The 20,554-nt window shown below is 32.7% G+C and overlaps 2 protein-coding genes across 2 annotated transcripts; one reads left to right on the plus strand and one right to left on the minus strand.

The window, feature by feature from the left end:
* Positions 1-215: 215 nt before the first annotated feature.
* On the minus strand, positions 216-6,380 carry LOC111004263 (chromatin assembly factor 1 subunit A). Its single transcript, XM_045628390.1, has 6 exons — positions 5,326-6,380; positions 4,873-5,092; positions 3,780-4,238; positions 2,745-2,923; positions 2,209-2,364; positions 216-851 (listed from the first exon to the last, which is right to left on the minus strand). The coding sequence occupies exons 1-6, from the start codon at positions 6,190-6,192 to the stop codon at positions 414-416; spliced, it is 2,319 nt and encodes a 772-aa protein (XP_045484346.1). The 5' UTR covers positions 6,193-6,380; the 3' UTR covers positions 216-413.
* Positions 6,381-6,545: 165 nt separating this feature from the next.
* On the plus strand, positions 6,546-13,930 carry LOC111004260 (dual specificity mitogen-activated protein kinase kinase dSOR1). The gene is made up of 9 exons (XM_022275202.2): positions 6,546-6,651; positions 6,745-6,888; positions 7,894-8,063; positions 8,363-8,638; positions 9,247-9,440; positions 10,317-10,481; positions 10,979-11,146; positions 11,683-11,838; positions 12,104-13,930. Exons 2-8 carry the CDS (start codon positions 6,770-6,772, stop codon positions 11,800-11,802), a joined length of 1,212 nt encoding a protein of 403 aa, XP_022130894.1. The 5' UTR covers positions 6,546-6,651; positions 6,745-6,769; the 3' UTR covers positions 11,803-11,838; positions 12,104-13,930.
* Positions 13,931-20,554: the final 6,624 nt, after the last annotated feature.

Consider the following 20,554-nt stretch of genomic DNA (forward strand, 5'->3'; position numbering starts at 1 on the left):
TTGATTGGGCTCCGATCTGAATTCTGAGATAATTTTGTTACGAAATTAATTTTTAATAGATAAACGCTTTATTACCGTAGTTAAGATATTTTTCTATATTATTTTCTATTATTACCATTAATCAACTAGTCTTGACAAAGGTTGTTCTTTCCTTCGCTATTCTATTGGATCATAGGAAATAAAACATATTTGTCACAATATATTTTATATGACATGAGATTATGAAGCAATATTTACATAATTAATATAAATACATTTCAAATAACTTAACATTGAGTACAATTTAAATAACGCCATCAATACGTCATATTTGAAAGTTTTTCTGGGTCAACATCTATTTTTCAATAAAATGTTTTTTTGTGTTTAAAACATTGAAAAATAGGTAAATAATTATACAATAATTTTTTTTATACTCAAGAACTCTTAACTTTTTTTAGAAAAGCATTAATACCCAATTGGTTTTTCTCTTGTTTCTCACTCTTTTGTTTACTCTCCTTCGGTTCTTTTTTCTCTTTCTTCTCCTTCTTCTTCTTCTCCGCAGGGCTTTTTGGCTCTACGTCGGAAACTTTCTTTTTCTTTACTTTCTTCTTATCCTCAGGTTCATTGGTTGGTTGCATTATCGGGGGATCATTCATGATCATTGACACTTTGCTGAAGTAATTCCAAAGGGCGTCGACGCATTTCTCCGGTTTCCCATTTTCCGTTTCCCATAATAGGCCGTAAAGTCGGGGTTTTAGTTTTTCTGTTGGCTTTTTCAATTCAGATTCGAATTCATCTTCTAAATGTTTAAGACGCGCTTTCTGCGTTTCCGGTGAAAGGGACATGACGTCATCGTCGTCCATTGTTGCTTCCTGGAAGTAAGCAACAAATCTTTTGTAGGAATTTGAAATAAGTATAAATTAACTATTCGCCATTAATTTAGTAATTAAATATTTTTTGTAAACGCATTATTGAAAAATGATTCTAAATAAAAAATTATATACATATTTTTATTTTTTTCACAGAAGTGGAGGCAATTTTTTTTCTACGGTATATTTAAAATTCAACAATATACTTATAACTTCTACGTCGTACAAACAGCCCTCAAACATTCAAATAAAACAAAACAAACTAGAACCTCAGATCAATATGTTATTTATTACATAAAAATACATATATAATAAAATAAAAATTCAGATGGACAGATGAAATTGCGATGACAGCGGAAATATTCAGAAGACAACAAACTAAAATATACTAAACTTCTTCCAGACTTTGATTTTTTATTTGTATTGTATTAACTAAAAATCTACTGAACAGATGGTTTCTTCAAGTTATGATTTCAGTTAGGGGCCGTTCATAAAATACGTCACACTGAAATCAGCTTTTTTTGACCCCCTCCCCCCCCATTGTCACGCTGTGTCACACTTTTTGTCACCCCCCCTAGAAATATTTCGTCACAAAAATTAAGCCCCCCCCCCCCTGCTGAGTATGATAAATTCTAGAGAAATAGTATTTTCATTTGTTACTGAATCGAGAGCGCAGGGTACGTGGAAACGTTACTCTCTCAAGTATTGGAAAAACAAAGAAACCCGTTGTGACGGATCGCAACGCCGCTAGAGTCGCGCCACAGAGCTAGCGCTCATGACTCATGTCATGTAATAAACGGCGAACGTCACGCTGCCCTATACCCCCCCTCCCCCCTTGTCACATCTTGTCACACTGAGCCAGACCCCTTGTATGCGAACGTATTTTATGAACGGCCCCTTAGGATGGTTAGTGATGATGTTCTCATCAAGTAACATTACGCTACAAACGAATTCGTGATTATATCAGACACTTTTATGCCTATAAAATTGAATAAATTGGATAATTGTTGGATTAGTGGCTGGAGCGTGCGAATCTCACAACCGACGTCGTAGGTTCGAATTCCGGCTGTATACCAATGCTTTTCTATGAGCATATTTAATACCTGCGGGTTCATTTTTTTTAGAACAGTGGGCAAACGGACAGGAAGCTCACCTGATGTTAAGGTTACCTGAGGATCGCGAGTGCGTTGCCGGCCTTTTATTCGGTATTGCGAACGTGAGGCACATAAGGCCTGATTTGATTAAGAAAAATTTATCACTTAATAGATATCTGAAGCCAAAACATTCTTTATAAAAAGTAACTTTTAATACCTAATATATATATAATAAAATAAATAAATAAATATATTATTATTAATACCTCATCACTTAGATATCCGTGTGGCACAAATACTTCATTGTCCAGTTCGTACTCATCTGGTCCCTCATCATCACTCCCAGCTGCACTTCCTTCGATGCTCTCACCTTCCTCCTCTTCCCATTCTTCATCACTGTCCACTTCATACTCCAGTTGTTTCTGAAATAATTTTTTTTTTTAATTATTAATTCTGTCTGTTCCGATAGTTTGTAATATAATTACATAAGTTAGAGGCATAATTTTAATAATAATGGAAAAGAATGAAATTATAGAAATTATTGCCATGCCTCTAACTTACCAATATTTTAATGGCCTTATCTTCAATATAGTTTAAATTAAAACTAGTTTTTTAAATAGGATAAGATGGTATCGTACTGAAAAAATTTATTTCAACAAAATATTTATTTATTTTTATTTATACAAATCATGTAATATTTTAACTGATCCAAGAATTATCAAAATCAATTCAATACTTTGAGTTTTTTTTTAATATTCAATAATTTAACTATACCTCTTTACAATATAAATGTATGGTTTACCTGATCCATAGAAAAAGGTTGCCTCGGTTTAATTATAGCGCTTTTTTTCCTCCATGTGCCCCAGTAAGGCGGTCTTCTGTTCTCATGGAAACTCAGAAGTTTTGGCCGGAGCTTCTCTCTTACACCCAAATCGCATGAGACAATTTCTCCAGCACCATCTATTGGTGGTAACTCATCTTCTGAAAGGTGTATAAAACTCATTAGCTTTTTGTTAAAATAATAAATATAAATATTAAACTCTAAATTAAAGAAAATACTCCCAAAAAAAATGTTTCTGACATTTAAATTTTTTTTTATGTGATTTAATTAAGAGATTTGATAGTATTTATCTAGCTATAAGATATTATATTGCTTTAATCTTCTTTTGTACTGTTTTCTTTGTTTAGGGTTGCTTGGAAGAGGTCAGTTAATGCCAATTACACCAAGTTTTTCCTTCATTTATTATTCCAATTAAACATAGTTTTTTTAGTTTATTATTTAATTCTTGTGCAAAATGTGAATAAATAAGAATTAATTCAGCATTGTACTTCAAAGTAACAATAACTAAACCAGAACTGGTTCTTGACAATATTTCAAAACTTAAATTGTGTATAACTTCCATATGCTAAATTCAAGTATTTTGACAGATGGAAGTAATTTAGCCTTATGTTTTGACTCAGTCTGAAGTCCTCCTTAGGCCTTGGCACAAATTGTATGATTTCTTTTTTTATGAAGTTATATATATACTTACTATAATATTAGTTTTATACACCACAAACACAGATCATTCAATTACATGAACTTAATATATTGTAGTATATATTATATAGTTGGATATACTCTCATATACCACTGCTATTTTGCATGTATCATTATATTTCATGAGTGTACATTATGTTTTCTATATGAATTAATTATTTTGATTTTATTAAATATTTCATAAGAAACATAAATTTTACCAAAAAAAAATTCATAAGAAAGCCATTTCAGTTTGATCATACCATACTGAAACTATTAATATTGTACACTCTAAAATGTATTTAAGTTTGTACTCACCTACAATAACAACATCATCATCTTTTTCATTAATAGGCCAAGTTTTTTCACCAGCAACAATTGGTGTATATTTACCACTTTTTAGATTCATTATATATAGTTCTCTAACATTTTGGTTTTCCAAAAACATATCCAGTTCACTTCTTCGTTTTTCTGTTAAGGGATTTCTGACAGTGGGAGCTAATCTCATATCAGCCTTTATTGTGAAATTTGAAAGCATATCATTTTTACTAAGACATATAGTTGTTTGGTCTTTATCTGCTTTCTGTTTTGGAACAAAAAAGCTTGCGAATGCCTCTGCCGCTTTCTTTTTTTTCTGCTCCTGTTCTAGTTTATCCATTTCTAGGGCTTCTTGTTTTTTCCTCCTTTCTTCATCCTTGGCTTCTTTTTCCTTTCTTTTTTGCTCGTCTTTTTCTTCTCTTTCCTTACGCTTCTGTTCTTCTTTTTCTTCTTTTACCTCTGAAGTAATAAAATATATGTATTTAAAATTAAGATGCATTATTGTTTAGTTTATTCTTGCTCAACTTGGCATTCAAATCATTATGCAATATGAAAGTTGGCACATTTTAAACACTTAAGACACATTATTGTGACTTAAGACATGAATATGGATTTCAGTGTATATATTTTATTCTAAATATAGAAAAAGTCATAAAAAATCACAATAAAACACACATACATTATTGACATTTCTTGAAAGTTAAAGTAAAAATATATTATTCTATGCTCACACAATTTAAGTCTATATCAGTCTTAAAAAATAAAAATAAATCAGTGGTGCCACAACCTCTTCAGGTCTTGGCCTCAGATTTCTGAATCTGTTTCATGATCATTCTTAAATCTAATTGGCAAGTAGATGGTCAGCCTCCAGTGCCTGACATGTCGTCGACTTTTAGGTTCTAAGACATGTCGGTTTTCCTCACATTGTTTTCCTTCACCGTTCCAGCTAATGTTAAATGTGCACATAGAAAGAAAATCCATTGGTGCACAGCCTGGCTTTGAACCTACGACCTCAGGTACGAAGCCTCGCTGAAGCCACTAGGCCAACACTGCTCTATCAGTCTTTAATAAAACTTAACTCATTGGTACTCACTTTTCTCTAACTCTTTTTGTTTTTCCTTTTCTTCCCTTTCTTTTTTCTTTTGCTCTTCTTTTTCTTCTCGCTCTCGTCTCTTTGCCTCCTCTCTTTCTTCCTTCTCTTTTTTTCTTTGTATCTCCTTCTCCTGTTTTATTCTCTCCTTTTCCTCTCTTTCTTGTTGTTTTTTCTTTTCCCGCTCCTCTCTCTTTTTAGCATGTTCCAGCTTTTTCTGTAACTATAACAATCATTCTTTATTTGCAAGAATATGGTCTTGCTATAATAATACTTATATACTTTTATCTGATTTACTTCTCATAATGCCACACACAGTGGTGGTAAAATATATTTGGTAGTATTTTAAATACATATTACTTACTTAATTATTATGTTATTTACTTAATATCTATATAACATATTTTGCTTATTCTTAGTATGACTTAACAACTTTAAAATTAATTTATTACAAACCTGTTTTGGTGTTAAATTGTTACTAGAAATTTCAGTCATTGATATATCTCCTTCACTTTTAACTAGTGATGAACTTCTTGTATTTCTCTTAGGTGTGTTTTGGTTAGAGCCAGATTCGTCTGTTGTTTGAGACATATTAAGACTTTTTATACCATTTTCTACTTTACGCCTAGGTGTTCTTCTCGGAGTTACTGGACTTGAGACTTTACTGTCTCTATTACACAAAGAATCTTCTTCTGTTTTAGATTCTTCACAGTCACTTTCAATTAAAATATCATCATCACTTTTATTACTATTTCTACTACTTATTTCTTCTACATCATTAGAGTCTTCTAAGGTTATTACATCATTTGACTTCTGAATATCCAAGTTTTCATCAATATTATTTGATTGTTGTGTCTGTGATGTACAAGTAGTTTGATCGGTGTCTTGAATTTCATCAACATCCATTCCATTAACGCTGTCATTACTTCCATTGTGTGTTGAGTCATTTTCTATTGGTTCATTTGTCTTATCTTTTTTCTTTTTTGCTGTTTTTGATTTCTGTTTCTTTTTCCAAGCTGTATCAACTAATTTAACAAAAGGATTTAATTTTTTATTCACATTTTCTCCAGAAACTAATTCTTTTGAACCGTCCTTGTCATCATCGCTTACTATCACTGGGTCCTGGATTTCGTTTTCTTTTGTTATTTTTCCAATTTTCGTGATAGGCTGATGTTCCGGTGCAGACAGTTTTCTTTTTCTAGTGGAAACATCTTCTGGTTTTGGTGAAGTGTCCGACAAAATTTGAAATGGAAGTCGAGCTTGTTTAAGAATTTTTTTTGAAGGCGTCACTTCTTCATTACCAGGTGACTTTTGTGGTTTCATAATAAAGTTTGTAATATAACAATATACTGACTATGTTGCTTAATATATTACAAGGGTAAGGTGTCTTATCGTACCGTAACAATCACATAGCTTAAATGAACTTTTCGACAATAACTGTATAACAACACACGTTCCAAACAACAAAAATAAAGTTTTCTTTTTCAATTAACATCAAAACGCGGGAAATTCTGACATAAAAAAAACATATGCAAGTGTCAAGTATTGACAATTCGAATTTTATAACAACTTCGACTACAGATTACAAAAGTAGTTTCATACTTGCCACATATTTGTTAACACGATTTATGTGAATGGTTGATACTTCAACTTGGTAGTATAATGACTATTGACAAGACTTCAAAGTTCAAAGGAAACGATTTGTGTGAGTGCGAATCGTACGAAGAATTTATAATTTTTATTTCGTGCGCCGAATGTTCAAACAATATTGCTATTTTAATGGTAAAGAACGTGACGTTGATTGTATCATTTTTATTGTTACACCAAGTAGAAATTTAATCTGAACGATTATAGTGAAGTTATTAATTTGTGTAGATGCCTTGACCAAAATCATCTAAAAATGAGCAAAATGTCGAAGAATAAATTAAATTTGACCCTCCCACCGGGGTCTATAGACACAGCCCCGGCAGTAACTCCGTCTAATATGACTCCCCAGCTGAAATCTGCAACAGCTTCAGAGTAAGTATAGTTGTGACATAATACTAAATTATTTGCTTCTATGCATTTGCTAAGTGTAGAAATTATAAGACTGATGTTGATTATTATCATGACTACATATATTAAGAATATTGTTAATTTTTCCTATTTTTTGAATTGTTCCACACAATTCCACACTAGTTACAATTGTGTGGAATTTGTAATTGCTTTTAACAAAGATTAATATTAATGTATGTTGGTTCAATAATGGATACTTTAGCTTTAACAATGACTAACAACATTTAATTAATAACACACTTTACAAAACTGTCTATAAATACTGCTAATTACCATTTTCACAAAAAAAAAATAAAACCTGTTGCATGTTGTATTTTTAACGATATACTATTGTTTGTAATCTGAAACATTCATTTGTATTTTTTTACATCAAGTAAGTACAGAAATGTTTTATTTTACATAAATTTTGGAATCATTAAAGTTTCTATCCCTTGAAAATTATTTATTATAGAATAGATTATTGTCTACTATTTTTTTGCCATTAAAAATTAGAACTTGTGTTATTGTATTGAATTTTAATAACAACTGATTTATATCACACATATATATAAATTATTAACAATATTCTTAATATATGTAGTCATGATAATAAAAAAAAATTGAAAAACAAATTCAAAAAGTGTGGTAATTGTGACTGTATAAACTTAAATGCTGACAGAATTTCCCTGTTTTGTTGCTATACAATTATTTGTTAAAGATATATATTTTACTAAATGTTAAATTTATCCTATAAATCACATTTGCTTGAATAAAGTTACAATCAAGTTACAAACAAAAAAGTATTTAATAATTTTAAGAGAAACTATTGAACTAGCTAAAGAATTCAAATATGTACATATATTATTTATCCTTTGGTACCTGAGTATCAATCTGAGGTTTTTGACATAGGAAGTATAATATTAATATAAGTTTTGCTAATGTTAATAATAAAATAATAACAAAGAAAATCTGTATATTCTCATTTGCCAGGAGGCAAGGCCTTGCTGGGAAGTCAAAGACTAGTATTGAAGCTTTGACTGAGAGATTGGAGCAAATAGAAATGGATGACACTCAAAGGAGAAGAATAGAAGTATTTCTATGTCAGAAAGAAAAAATCGGAGAGCTAAGTGATGATGACTTTGAGAAACTTGGTGAACTGGGTAAACATTCATGCAATTACCATTATAATGAGTAAAAGTTCTTGTTTAGTACACACATGTCTAAAGCTACTACTTAATCATACTCTAGTCATAGTATAATCTAAAAAAAATATGTAATATTTGCATTTGTATGTATAATATGTCAATAAAAAAGTCTGACTGGAGCTACTACATAAAGTATTTATTACTTCAGACTTGATTAGATCTGTAGCCTGTATGAGAATTGTACTTGTGTCTACATATTAAATACATATAATCAAGAGGAAATAAACTTGCTTAGGAATTCTTCAACTTTTCAGGACAAGGAAATGGTGGTGTGGTAATGAAAGTACGTCACAAATCAACTGGGCTTATCATGGCTCGGAAGCTCATACATCTAGAAGTAAAGCCAGCCATTAAAAAGCAAATTATAAGAGAGCTGAAAGTTTTGCATGAGTGTAATTTTGCACATATTGTGGGTTTTTATGGAGCATTCTATAGTGATGGTGAAATTTCTATTTGCATGGAATATATGGATGGTGGATCACTGGACTTAATTTTGAAGAAGGCTGGTAGGATTCCTGAATCCGTATTAGGTAAGTCATTTTTTATTCCAGCCATAGTTTTTATTCTTATAGTCAACTGTATATTATTCATGCCAACAGTGATTTCCTGACCATATTAGTTGTAAGGTATAAAAGGTTTGACTTGGTCTTGAAATATTATTACATATTAGTAACTTAAAAAAAATTCAGTAAAAACTAAATAAAGATTGGTAGTGTTTCCGGTTTTTTATGGTATATGAATGAATTGAACTTAAAAGTATCAAGAAAAAGCCCAAAAAAAACGAAAATGTCAATTCTGTGATAACAGCAAGTGATGATTCGCCTTTCTTCACTGCTTTACAAAAGTAACTTGAGCTTCTTTAGCTTTATACTTTTGCCCTGTTTTCAACACACTAGCACTGTGAAATAATGGTAGGCATGTAAAAAGCTTAACTAGGTTTGTAAAGCAAATGGGGGATCTGCCTTTGTTTCTCAAACTAAGAACTTGAAAAAGTACAGTGTCATTTTTCTTCTTATAATAATTTTTTTTATATTAATATAGACTTGAAAATTTAATTTAATCCACTGCAAGTGTCTCTTACAATACAGATGAATACAAGATGGATATCTAGTCTAACAAATTCTGAAAAAACTTTCAGGAACAATAACATCAGCAGTTCTCAAAGGTCTGAGTTATTTGCGAGACAAACATGCAATTATGCACAGAGATGTGAAGCCATCCAATATTTTGGTGAACAGTAATGGTGAGATCAAGATCTGCGACTTTGGTGTCTCTGGGCAGCTTATTGATTCTATGGCCAACTCCTTTGTTGGCACCAGGAGTTATATGTCGGTTAGTTTATTTCTTTCTAAAAATGTTTAATCCTGTCAGTTACGATTATATTACTATATTCTTAGTTAAAAAATTAAATGTTTAAAGAACTCTATTTCTCATTCAATAAATATTTTATTTACATGAGAAACATTACATTAATATGTATATATACGAGCGAGATACACGTCGCCATTAGACGTCTCAATTTTAGTCAACTATATTGATTAAATAATTGTACCCCTTCATAATCATACCTAATAGATTTCTTCAAATAATTTGTACGCGGCTTAAAAAAATTATGTATTTTATTATATATTTTTTATGAAGGATAATCGGTGTAAGTAATAATGTTTTGTTCTATCTAATTAGTAATAACTAAAAATAAATAAATAAAAAGTTTAAAGGTTAAAAGTTGGTAGACTTTTTGAGTTTCCGCACTTGGTCCGTTGTGTGTTTAGACATTCCACGCTATCAGTAGAAAATAAATTATTGATCTCCAAACAAGTCCTGACACCTGTATGGACCTTATGGTTGCCAGCTATGGGGCTGTACCAGTAATAGTAACATCAAAGTCATCCAAAGTTTCCAAAACCAAATTGTCAATGCTCCCTTGTATATTACGATCATCATCGGGAACATAATGTAGAGGACGTCACATTAATAAAAAAAGACTGCCGGAGCCCACGAACACATGCCAAGGCTATTCAACTTATTGACACCACGGGCCTAGTGAGGAGACTGAAAAAGACAAAACCATTTAAAGTAGTGAATTAGAGTGTACGTTAATATTAAGTGTTACACAGTGAGTAAAAAAATAGAAAACAACAACAGTGTATTTCTGTAGTAGAGATAATAAGTAGCGATATTGGACACTAATTCTAAATCTAATTACAGCCTGAACGTCTTCAAGGCACACATTATTCGGTTCAATCAGACATCTGGTCCCTGGGACTGTCCCTTGTGGAGATGGCAATAGGCATGTACCCCATACCCCCGCCTGATGCTAAAACTCTGGCTGCCATATTTGGAGGACAGAATGAAGATCATTCACCTGGACAGGTTGGTATATCCAAGCAACTCTTGTTTTAATAGTTTTTTGCAGGCAGTGGTACCTTCAAGTTAAGTGGTTTAGTTTCTCAAAGCTGAATAGTTTGGTTCACTTCACATATTAATCTCAATTCCCAAAAATATGCTTACATGTATCCTGTGTATATGTTTTGCAGTTTTGCAACTACCCTCATGTTTTGCTATATCTATTAATCAGTGATAATCATACATTTTTAATAATATTATTGAGAGGATTATGTTTGAAAGTGTTATGGAGTAAACCTTTAATATTTATTATATAATTTAATATTGATATTAATCTATATTTAAATTCAATCAGTGATTGTTTTTGTATGTCCAGTCAAATTAATTTTTTTTTTGTTTAATTGAACTTGCTAATCATAGAAACTATACTATATATTCAATTAAACATTCAAACTGTTTATATAGTTCTGTGGAGGAAGGATATTGTTCGTCCTCAATATGTCTTATTTTATTTTTAATTCCAGGCACCTAATTCCCCCAGACCAATGGCTATATTTGAACTCCTAGACTATATAGTAAATGAGCCGCCACCCAAATTGCCCACTGGAGTGTTTTCTGATGAGTTCACGGACTTTGTAGACCGCTGTCTCAAGAAGAATCCTGATGAGCGCGCTGACCTTAAGACGCTTATGGTCTGTTTTTTTATTAATTTTGTAAAATAATAAATTATAAGAAGGGGGCAGTTCAAGAATTACGCTTTACTGTTTTTGATCCTACTTACTACTCACACATTGTCTATGCTTGAAATCAAAATGCAATCTCGAGGATACTACTTTCGAGGACATTGTACGTACGTAAATGTAGGATCAAGAATGAGACTATATTGTATTTGGTATCTGATTCTCGAATATGGTTAGATTTTGCTCCTACATATCCTATTTCGTCTTTAACTACTTTGTGAGCGTTCAAATTATTACGTCACGCAATTTTTGGAGATTCTTAACCAATTTTGGAATGTTTTCTGTACCCAATAGTAAAACGCTTCGTTACCACCTAGTGACTCATTAAACCTAAAAGTTGCCATTTATATGGTGTAAAGTATCGGAAAGTTGAAAAGAAACTAACCTTGCGTTAAAAAATTATAGAAAAAAATTTGCTTGAAACTTCAAGTTGTATAAATATTGTTTAAAATTGTACAATTAAGTTCACACCTCATTGTGGTTTGCAGAATCACGGCTGGATCCGTTCGGCAGACGCGGAACGCGTGGATATTGCGGGATGGGTCTGCAAGACCATGGATCTGATGCCCTCCACGCCCAATTCCAATGTGTCTCCTTTTTCTTCATAAGCTGCAAGAAGTGCATACTTTCATCAGCGAAAAAGGGTGAGTTGACAATCCTAAAAATATGTGTTAGTAATCTGATTAGCATTATACTTTATAAATTATAACGTTTTATACATAAATATTCTTGGAGTAAACTTTGGAGTAAGAAAGAACAGGATTTCTGATTTTTTTCTTTACTTTTTGAGTTAATTACTTTTTTTACATACTCATACTGCTCCTAACTGGCTAGCGAAGAACATATTAAAACAAAGTAACTGTCCTTGTTTGGGCACTAATATTGTAATTTCTTGTTAATATTTTTCAGGTCAAAACATTTCCCAAGAGAAAGCGGGCGAGACAATCAGTGAGGACGAAGATGCAGAGTAGCCCCCAACAGGCCGCAGTATGTCAACTCTAGACAACCATTACTGATCCAAACAAACCAATCAACAGTCCACCGACCGATCACGTATAGATTACTCCTGGGCACTATTATACGTTATTTTGTATACAAACGGAATAAATAAAAAAATCTATCGCAATTCAATATTCGAACGTCCTTCGCATGTATACGATAATTCGTACGAAGCTTCAGGGAAATAAGTACGTCCACGCCGTATAGCGATATATGGCGTTGTGAGTACAATGGGCAACTTCATTAGGGTGTGATACTAAAACAGTGCAATCGCGTAAATAGTGGGGTTATAAGCGATAATCAAACATCTAATCGATTAATGGTCAAGTAGAGTTGATTTCACTAGTTGCAAGAAATAAAATTGTTAGTAGTGTTTTGACATATTTTTCTTTGCTGAAAGTGCGTAATTCATGTCAGCTGGTAAATGTTTAAAATAGGTGGCGCCACTCGCGTCACCGAGCGTTGGAATACTCAAACGCCGTTGTGAACGACGGCGTGGGAGCGTTCCAAAACTCCAATCATGTAGTTATTGTAAAACGCATTTTTATAGAAAATACACTAAAAACATATAAACCAAAAAAAAATATATTAACTTTGTAGCTATTTTGACGTGATGCACTTTTCCCGCGTTTGTTTTCGCTTTGTTTTAGTGAGCCCCGCCTTACCCATATTGCACCTAGTTTTTAGGCAACACGCTATGTGTGAACGAGTGAGTGAACGAATGGTTTGGTGACGTTTTGAATCTCGTGTCTCCAAATTTAAATTACGAACGTAATCATTCTAATTTTGAAAGAGAGGTTTTAAGTTAGTCTATCACAATTATACAGTTTGAAAATCGAATCTTCAATTCAGTGTTCTTTTGTTTTTAGTAATTTAATTTTGTCGCTTTTGAAGATAACTGATAGAAATAATAATCTGTAATATATGTCTGTTTCGTAATTTTAAGCAATTAGGAGACTAGATTCAAAACGCGTCTTCCATACACGCTGTTACACAGAGCACTTCCTATACATGCATGTTTGCTTCGTCTATTTTGCCCCTATATTTTGTGATATATTTTTGGGGCCGATTGTGATTTCTTAATAGGGAATCTATTATTTGTTAATTATAGATCGGGACCTTGGTTGAGCATGTCGCCTGATTGTAAGCGTCACGCTTTTCTTGCACTTTGTATTGTTTTATGTAGATTATCTGTGGTATTTACCATAGATTAAACATTTCTTATAAGATGTTTTAAGCTTACACACTATACTATGTTTGAATTATATGAAAAAAACAAAAAAAAAACAATTCGTTGGATACTTGCGCGAAAGCATTTAAATATACGTAATATCGCTGTCATATAAATTGTATTTTGTTAAATTTGAAATTAACTTTGATGCCGTTTTTTATACATTTGGGTGTATATATAAATTTTATTTGTAAATATCGCTTGTGATAGACATTTTATTGCATTTATAGTAATTTTAGGTTATATTACAGGGTCACACTCCAAGTGGTTATAATATGAAAATAACTTAAAATTTATGAAACACCGTTTTGATTGAAGTGATTTTTAATGTTCCAATATGTATAGTTAGTTAAGTATCGAAATTATTATTGCTAGATTATTTATTGTGATTACTAGGCAACATCGATATATCCTTAATGTTTTGTATTATCAATTGTATCTAGATGTAGAATTTTCAGTAAGCTTCTTATTAGGTTACGTGTACAAATAAATAAAAACGAAAACTCGGCTTTGTTTTATTTAAATACCTGTGTTGTTGATATAGAACCAATCGTGAAAGAAAACTGGAGTGTACCATGTGGTAGTATAATATTTGAGTAGTTAACTATACATATCCAGGGGATCGAGCTCTAAAAACAACTTTAGTATAGTCATGTATTTTACATTTTTATTATTGATATTGAAATATGTTCTATTTGGTACTTTCCAAGTATATATTTAACTTTGCCACGAAATAGAATTTTCTCTAAGTTTTTCAGTGAATGTAGTCTGATTAAAGTTATATTTTAGTAATATGTTAAACATACATAATTGATCTGCTATTTTTAAATACATGACTGTCCGTTTGGTGGCGTGATATTAACAGCGTGAGCTCGTGAGCCCAAATCGTCGATTTCCATTACTTGGCGTAAACTAAGTCTAAGTCTCTAAATACAAATACGATGGTTTAGCTCGTGTTAAGTCTCAAGACTAAGGGCAACGTTCAGAAACTTGAAGCAAAGTCTGACTCTCCTATGTCAGTAAAGTATTGGAGTTTATAGAAGTCCATAGCTCGCTCTATCTCGTTTTTAATTCGTATTCTGTATTTTGCGGCTGGCAAAATGGCGGTATACCTATTATTAATACCTTAGTTATATAATAGTTACGAGTCTACTTTAAAGTTGGGTCGAGACTTTAAAAAAGGTTAATTCAAACCTACCGTTTTTAATACTTATACGGATACAAATGCGATATTATGGATACACATTTTCCCGCTGGCTTCTGCTGTAAAGCACTTGAAAATTCGAGTTGTTATTAATGAAAGAAGTTTATTAAAAAACGTTTAAATATGTAGCTCTCGCTCAAACAAAGAAACTTCTCAATACTCAATTTTATGAATAGACTAAAGAATGTTATAAACGACAAAAATTTCCCGCCCAAAGGCGAGGTCTCGATGAATTTTTAATTTGATTAGAAACGCGCGAGCCGTAACATATTAAAGGCGGGATGGGATAACGATATTAAAAATTCTATTTCGAGTTGGGGGCTTTACTTGCTGTTCAATTTCGCGGACAAATATCTAAATTGAATACTGCAACAATGAGGCATTATATCCAAGAATTATATTGTAAATAAAAAATTAAAGGTTAGTTTAATGAACAGTATTTGTAAAATTAAACTATGGAACATAAAATACGTGATTTATTATAAAGAAGAGTAAAAATTTGTGATTTGTAATAATGTAACAATAGCAATCTGGTATAGTGTGGTTTTTATGTTTTTAATTATTATAACTGACCGTACGATGACATGCTGTCCTGAACACAAGCAGGTGAGTAGCGGGCAAAATAACAGCACGGTGATCCGCCAGTAGAAGATAATCTATGCAAGATTTATACATTTCTATTCCAGTAAAAAGATACATATCTCTCTCTACTAAGAGTAAGTTCATACTCGTGCCAAATATGAATCTTTGTAGGTAGATTTATGGTTTAGATCAGTATTATAATCAAAATATAAAATATCGTAAAAGACTAGAAGGTATAAAACTCCTTGACAGCAATAAAGACCCAGTTTTCCTAACTTTAGGTAATTTTGACTCGCTAAGGTGCCTCGGATAGTTAAGGCAAATAATTTCCGAAATGTCGGCTAATTAAGGCAAGCCCTTCCTCCGGCTTTAGAATGAATTTTTTTATTATAAATCATTTCTCTTTTCATTACTTTTTCTTAATTAGAACGTGAATTTTTCACCATTCGTTGTAATCGATAAGCTTTTCATGAAAATATGCTCTCATTTGCTTTTATGTACGCTTGAGTTCCACACTGTTCGTACGAGTTTATTTTTACTCAATATTTTTTATAAATGCGGCTGTATAAATATGTAATCATTTACAATATTTTTACATTTTTTATTTTATTTTTATTTTATTTATTTAAGTTACATTGTAAGCCTGATAAGCCTGTAATAAACCTAGACCTAATAAATTATAATACTAGTTAGTTTTACGAGTAATTAAATTCCTGCAATGTGTTCGCGAAGCTTTATCTTCCTTGGACATCCATGTGTTGAGCGAGTCTGATGGCATTCCCAAATTATTTTTTAAACTACAATACGAACTCGCTTATATTCGTTTAGGTCAACAACATTTGTACTTTTATCATTACGATCTTATTAATTATCTTTATATAAAGATCAAATTTAAATCTGTTTATATTCCAGTTAAGTTATCAGCTAGCTTCTGTTTTAAGGCAGTTTTTGCCACGTACCCACCTCTTTGTGGATCTAGCTCCCCACTAAAATATTTCCAAACCAAATAGATTTAGAGTCCTACAAGAAACAGCGGACCAATTTTTAAAAGGCCGGCAACGCACACTCGATCCATTCGGCATTAAGAGTGTCCATGAGCAGCGGTATCACTGAACAATGTTAGCTTGTCCCTGTTCTATAAAAAAAAACGCTCAAATAATTAGCACAAAGGCTATACGTTATACACACCTGAAACGTAATTTAAGCGGAAATGAATAAAATCCGAAACGATTACGTGTTCACAAACTCAACATAAGCTATTATAATTCGCTGCGATTCTAACGAGTCTACGTGGAGCAATTACTAAGCAACATTAGGAGGGAGAAATTTGCAAATGGAGAGGTCACCTGGAGACTAACAGTATTAAACCTCCAAAGTACCTCTAGAAGGTTCAGTTTTATGGAGATCTTTTGGTACACAATATTTAAATGTTTTGTTATTTTATTTTAATTTGTTTCATTAATGTTCTTATGATATGTTGTGTTGTTCGTTGGCTGTATATTTAATTTGTTACTATTATCTTTAAAATGTATCTATATCACATAAACTTTTAAGTACCTAAATAACTAATATTGGCACATTTAGGGTCTGTTTCGCAAAGAAAAAAAAAATGCGTTTATTTTGGAACACAAGATCATTATGGTATTACTTATTCCACGTCATTATAAAATGATGATGAAATGTCTTAACGGATAACTTCCAAATAAGCTATTCATTACTTTTTGGTAGAATAAACACTTAGTATTGTCTTTTATTAACATAACTTTTACACATTTAATAAAACACTTTTTTACGGATTATAGTTATGTATTATTGTATTTAAACTTATAATTATTTGGACATAATTTTAAATTTAAACCGACGTTTCGCGTGCTTTACAGCATTTTTTTTATACGCAAAGCAGATGGCACACTAGGTCACACAATACACAGAAAGGCAACCCACACAGATAGGTACCTCAATGGTGAATCCCACCACCACCCGTCACAGCTGCTCTCTGTCGGTAAATGTTTGTTTCAGAGAGCCCAACGTCTTTGTGATGCGGCCCACCTCAAGGAGGAACTACAGCATGTCAAACAGGTGCTACACCGAAACAAGTTGCGCATCCCCCGGCTGCATCACAGAAACAAAAACAAGACACAAACAGTTCCTCGCCAGCCAGCTTACCTGCCATATGTGAAGGGAGTTACAGATAGAATTAGCCGGGTCCTAAAACGAGCTTCCATTAATACAATTTTCAAGCCGCACAAGAAGATTCAGCAATTCCTAAGACCAATCAAAAGTAACACCCCATTGCAAGATGCAGGTATATACAAACTGGATTGCGACTGTGGCCTGTCTTACATAGGGCAAACTAAACGCAATATGTCCAGCAGACTCAAGGAACACATCGCGGACATAAGACATAGACGACACACAAAATCAGCAGTCTGTGAACACACACTAGATAGGCCTAATCACTACATACGCTTTGACCAACCGAAAGTACTTGCGAAAGAAAAAAGATTCTTCCCAAGATTGGTACGCGAAGCCATTGAAATCAAAAAACACGCCAATTTCAATAGAGAGGACGGCCTAAAATTATCAAACACCTGGGATCCAATAATATCCAAATTAAAATCTCAAAATAAACAATCCGCGAAAATGGAGGACACCGTGAGCAATTTCTGCAAAAACCCTACATCTTTTAGTCGATACCAACTCCGGGGAAATAAATACAGATAACACAACATTTTCTGCAGCTGTAATACTTTTTGACATTTAACACCTTTGTCTTCAGTCACCGTGACCACGCACGCTGTAAAGCACGCGAAACGTCGGTTTAAATTTAAAATTATGTCCAAATAATTATAAGTTTAAATACAATAATACATAACTATAATCCGTAAAAAAGTGTTTTATTAAAAGAATAAACACTATTTTTGCGTTTCACGACTGACAGATAGACGAATACGTCATGATACACGAAGTTTCATATTCGGAACTTCTATCTTTCGAATAATTTATGTGCTGCATTGCTATATGGTACCTTATCCATGCATTGTGAAATATTAGGGTCTGCCAATAGACACGAGAATGTGGAAAATTGTCTAAATAATACACGCCCGCGACGGAAGTGCTCTGTTTGTCAACAAAATCATCTTAATACATATAAAAATATAAAAATCAAAACTTAATTATGTCTGCAAATTACCTCTTAAAAGTTTCTACGTACCAAACGGTACCAAAAGTGAAATTAGCTGTTCAGCAACTCAATCTTTTAATATCTTCGGAAAAGTTCAGTTAACTTTTCTTAATTCAATTAAACCGTACTTATAACTTATGAGCAGGTTTCCAAGAAATCACGCTCAGAAGCTCCGATATTTTTCATACTTACGACCGGAACATGCGAATATTTGCGCTAGGTGTAATGTAACCTAATAAAATGAGCTGCCGACGATAACGAGGGAAAATATGGATGAAAGATGTGTGTGGGTTCGTAGGTCGGGAAACGCGCGTCAGATACGTCGGTAGTGCCAACACTCTGATGTATGATGTGTGGGCTAATAGGGCTATCAACACAATTATAAAAAAAACAAGCAATACATTTTAATTGATAGGACTAATTTTCTGTTATCATATAATGGGCCCTAGGTTCACGTTACCCACTACTTAAATAAGTGCCTCATATCTCTCCAGTAGAGCGAGCGTCGCTACGGTGTCAATACCTAATTTAAGGTTTGAACAACTGTGTTTTTTTTCTATTGAAACAACGAATTACTTCGGCTTGCTCTTTAGCAAATATTAGTTGGCAGCCCTACGTTAGCGAATAGCTACGGGAGCGAGATTTGTGAGGCTAATGTGAAATCTCTTAGATTACTAACTCAGATTTAACACGTCTTCTATTAGACACATATCATAAAATGTTTGATTTTAACGCATACAACATTGTTTTATGTTATCGTTTTAATGTTGGTACAGGTTCTGAACATAAAAACATTGAGTGTATAAAGTATACATGTCAGAAATGACACCTCTCTGTACATTAATTATTACTCAAGTAAAAGCCCCAATAGATGATCATGTACCAGTATATGATCACTCCATACATTTGTATATCCATATTCACACTGTATACGTGTTAATGATAATTGCCGTCTAATATGTAACAAAGTACTAAACGCATACATCAACCAATAGCCTGTATTTTTTATCAATCCCTTTCTCACTCTCTCTCAATCGGTCTCACTCGCTCCCTTGTCTTTGACAAAAACGCAGCACATCTTCGTGAAGTTTCATCATAAAAATGTGTCTAAAGAAGTTTCGCTTCAAAAATACTTATGATTAAGTTTACCTATTAATTTGCCTACTGGTCCTCCGTCCTTCATCCCACTAGCATTTTTACTTTGAATAATATTTCTTCCGGAAACTTTCTTAGACTGCAATCAATTCAATTCAAGATAGCTTGCCTACAAAATAATGAATCACGTGAATGATATTTCTGTTTTATGTCCATTCATATCCAGTTAACTCAAAATATTTGAACAAATCAAACGTCACAACAAATGTATCAATTTCCGATCGTTCATATGTAAAATACGTGATTGTCTCGCTAATCTGTATTCTGTTCAAGCATACATATCAGGCCTATAATGGCCACGGTTAATTCGATGATATTTCCAATTTATCTCCATGCCAGATACCCGTAACTTATACATGGATGATTCAGCAGTTATTGCCTTTAAGTAGAACCAATGAGCGTGCTCGTGTATCATTGATTGGTTAGGTATATAAAGTATATATACCTCAATATCAACTTAGTTCTCTCCAAATAAGTCGCCATTTTTAAGTATATTTTCCTAAAAGTACATACCAAAAGGTTGAAGTGGAAAAAAATAATTACAGAATGGCAACCACACGATGGAAAAAGTAAAGAGGAAGAGATGGATAAACGATATAAAGATAATAGGAGGCACTACTTAGACAAGAAGAGCTAACATCAGAAAATATAAGTTTTATTTATGTATTAGAATTAGGGTTTTTTATATAACTTAAATAAAAAAATTGATACCCAATTGGACGGACGTTTGGCAACAATCCCACCTGATGCTAAGTGTGATGCGGCATATTAGAGAGGCCGCCTATCCAGGCGATGCTTATTTAACTGTTAACTGTAGTCATATGGGTTCATTCATGGAGGGAGGCAAAGAGTTTCACTCTTTTGCTGTTATTTCAAGAAACGATAAAATCCGTTTAACTCTGATTTGTCAACATCACTGACTAGTGATGGGTAGTGATACTATTGGACGCCATATCAGGTGACAAAATCTGTATTTTCGTTTGACCAATAAAAACGTAATATGCC

The sequence above is a fragment of the Pieris rapae genome, chromosome 5 (genome assembly GCF_905147795.1).
Source record: "Pieris rapae chromosome 5, ilPieRapa1.1, whole genome shotgun sequence".
NCBI lineage: Eukaryota > Metazoa > Arthropoda > Insecta > Lepidoptera > Pieridae > Pieris > Pieris rapae.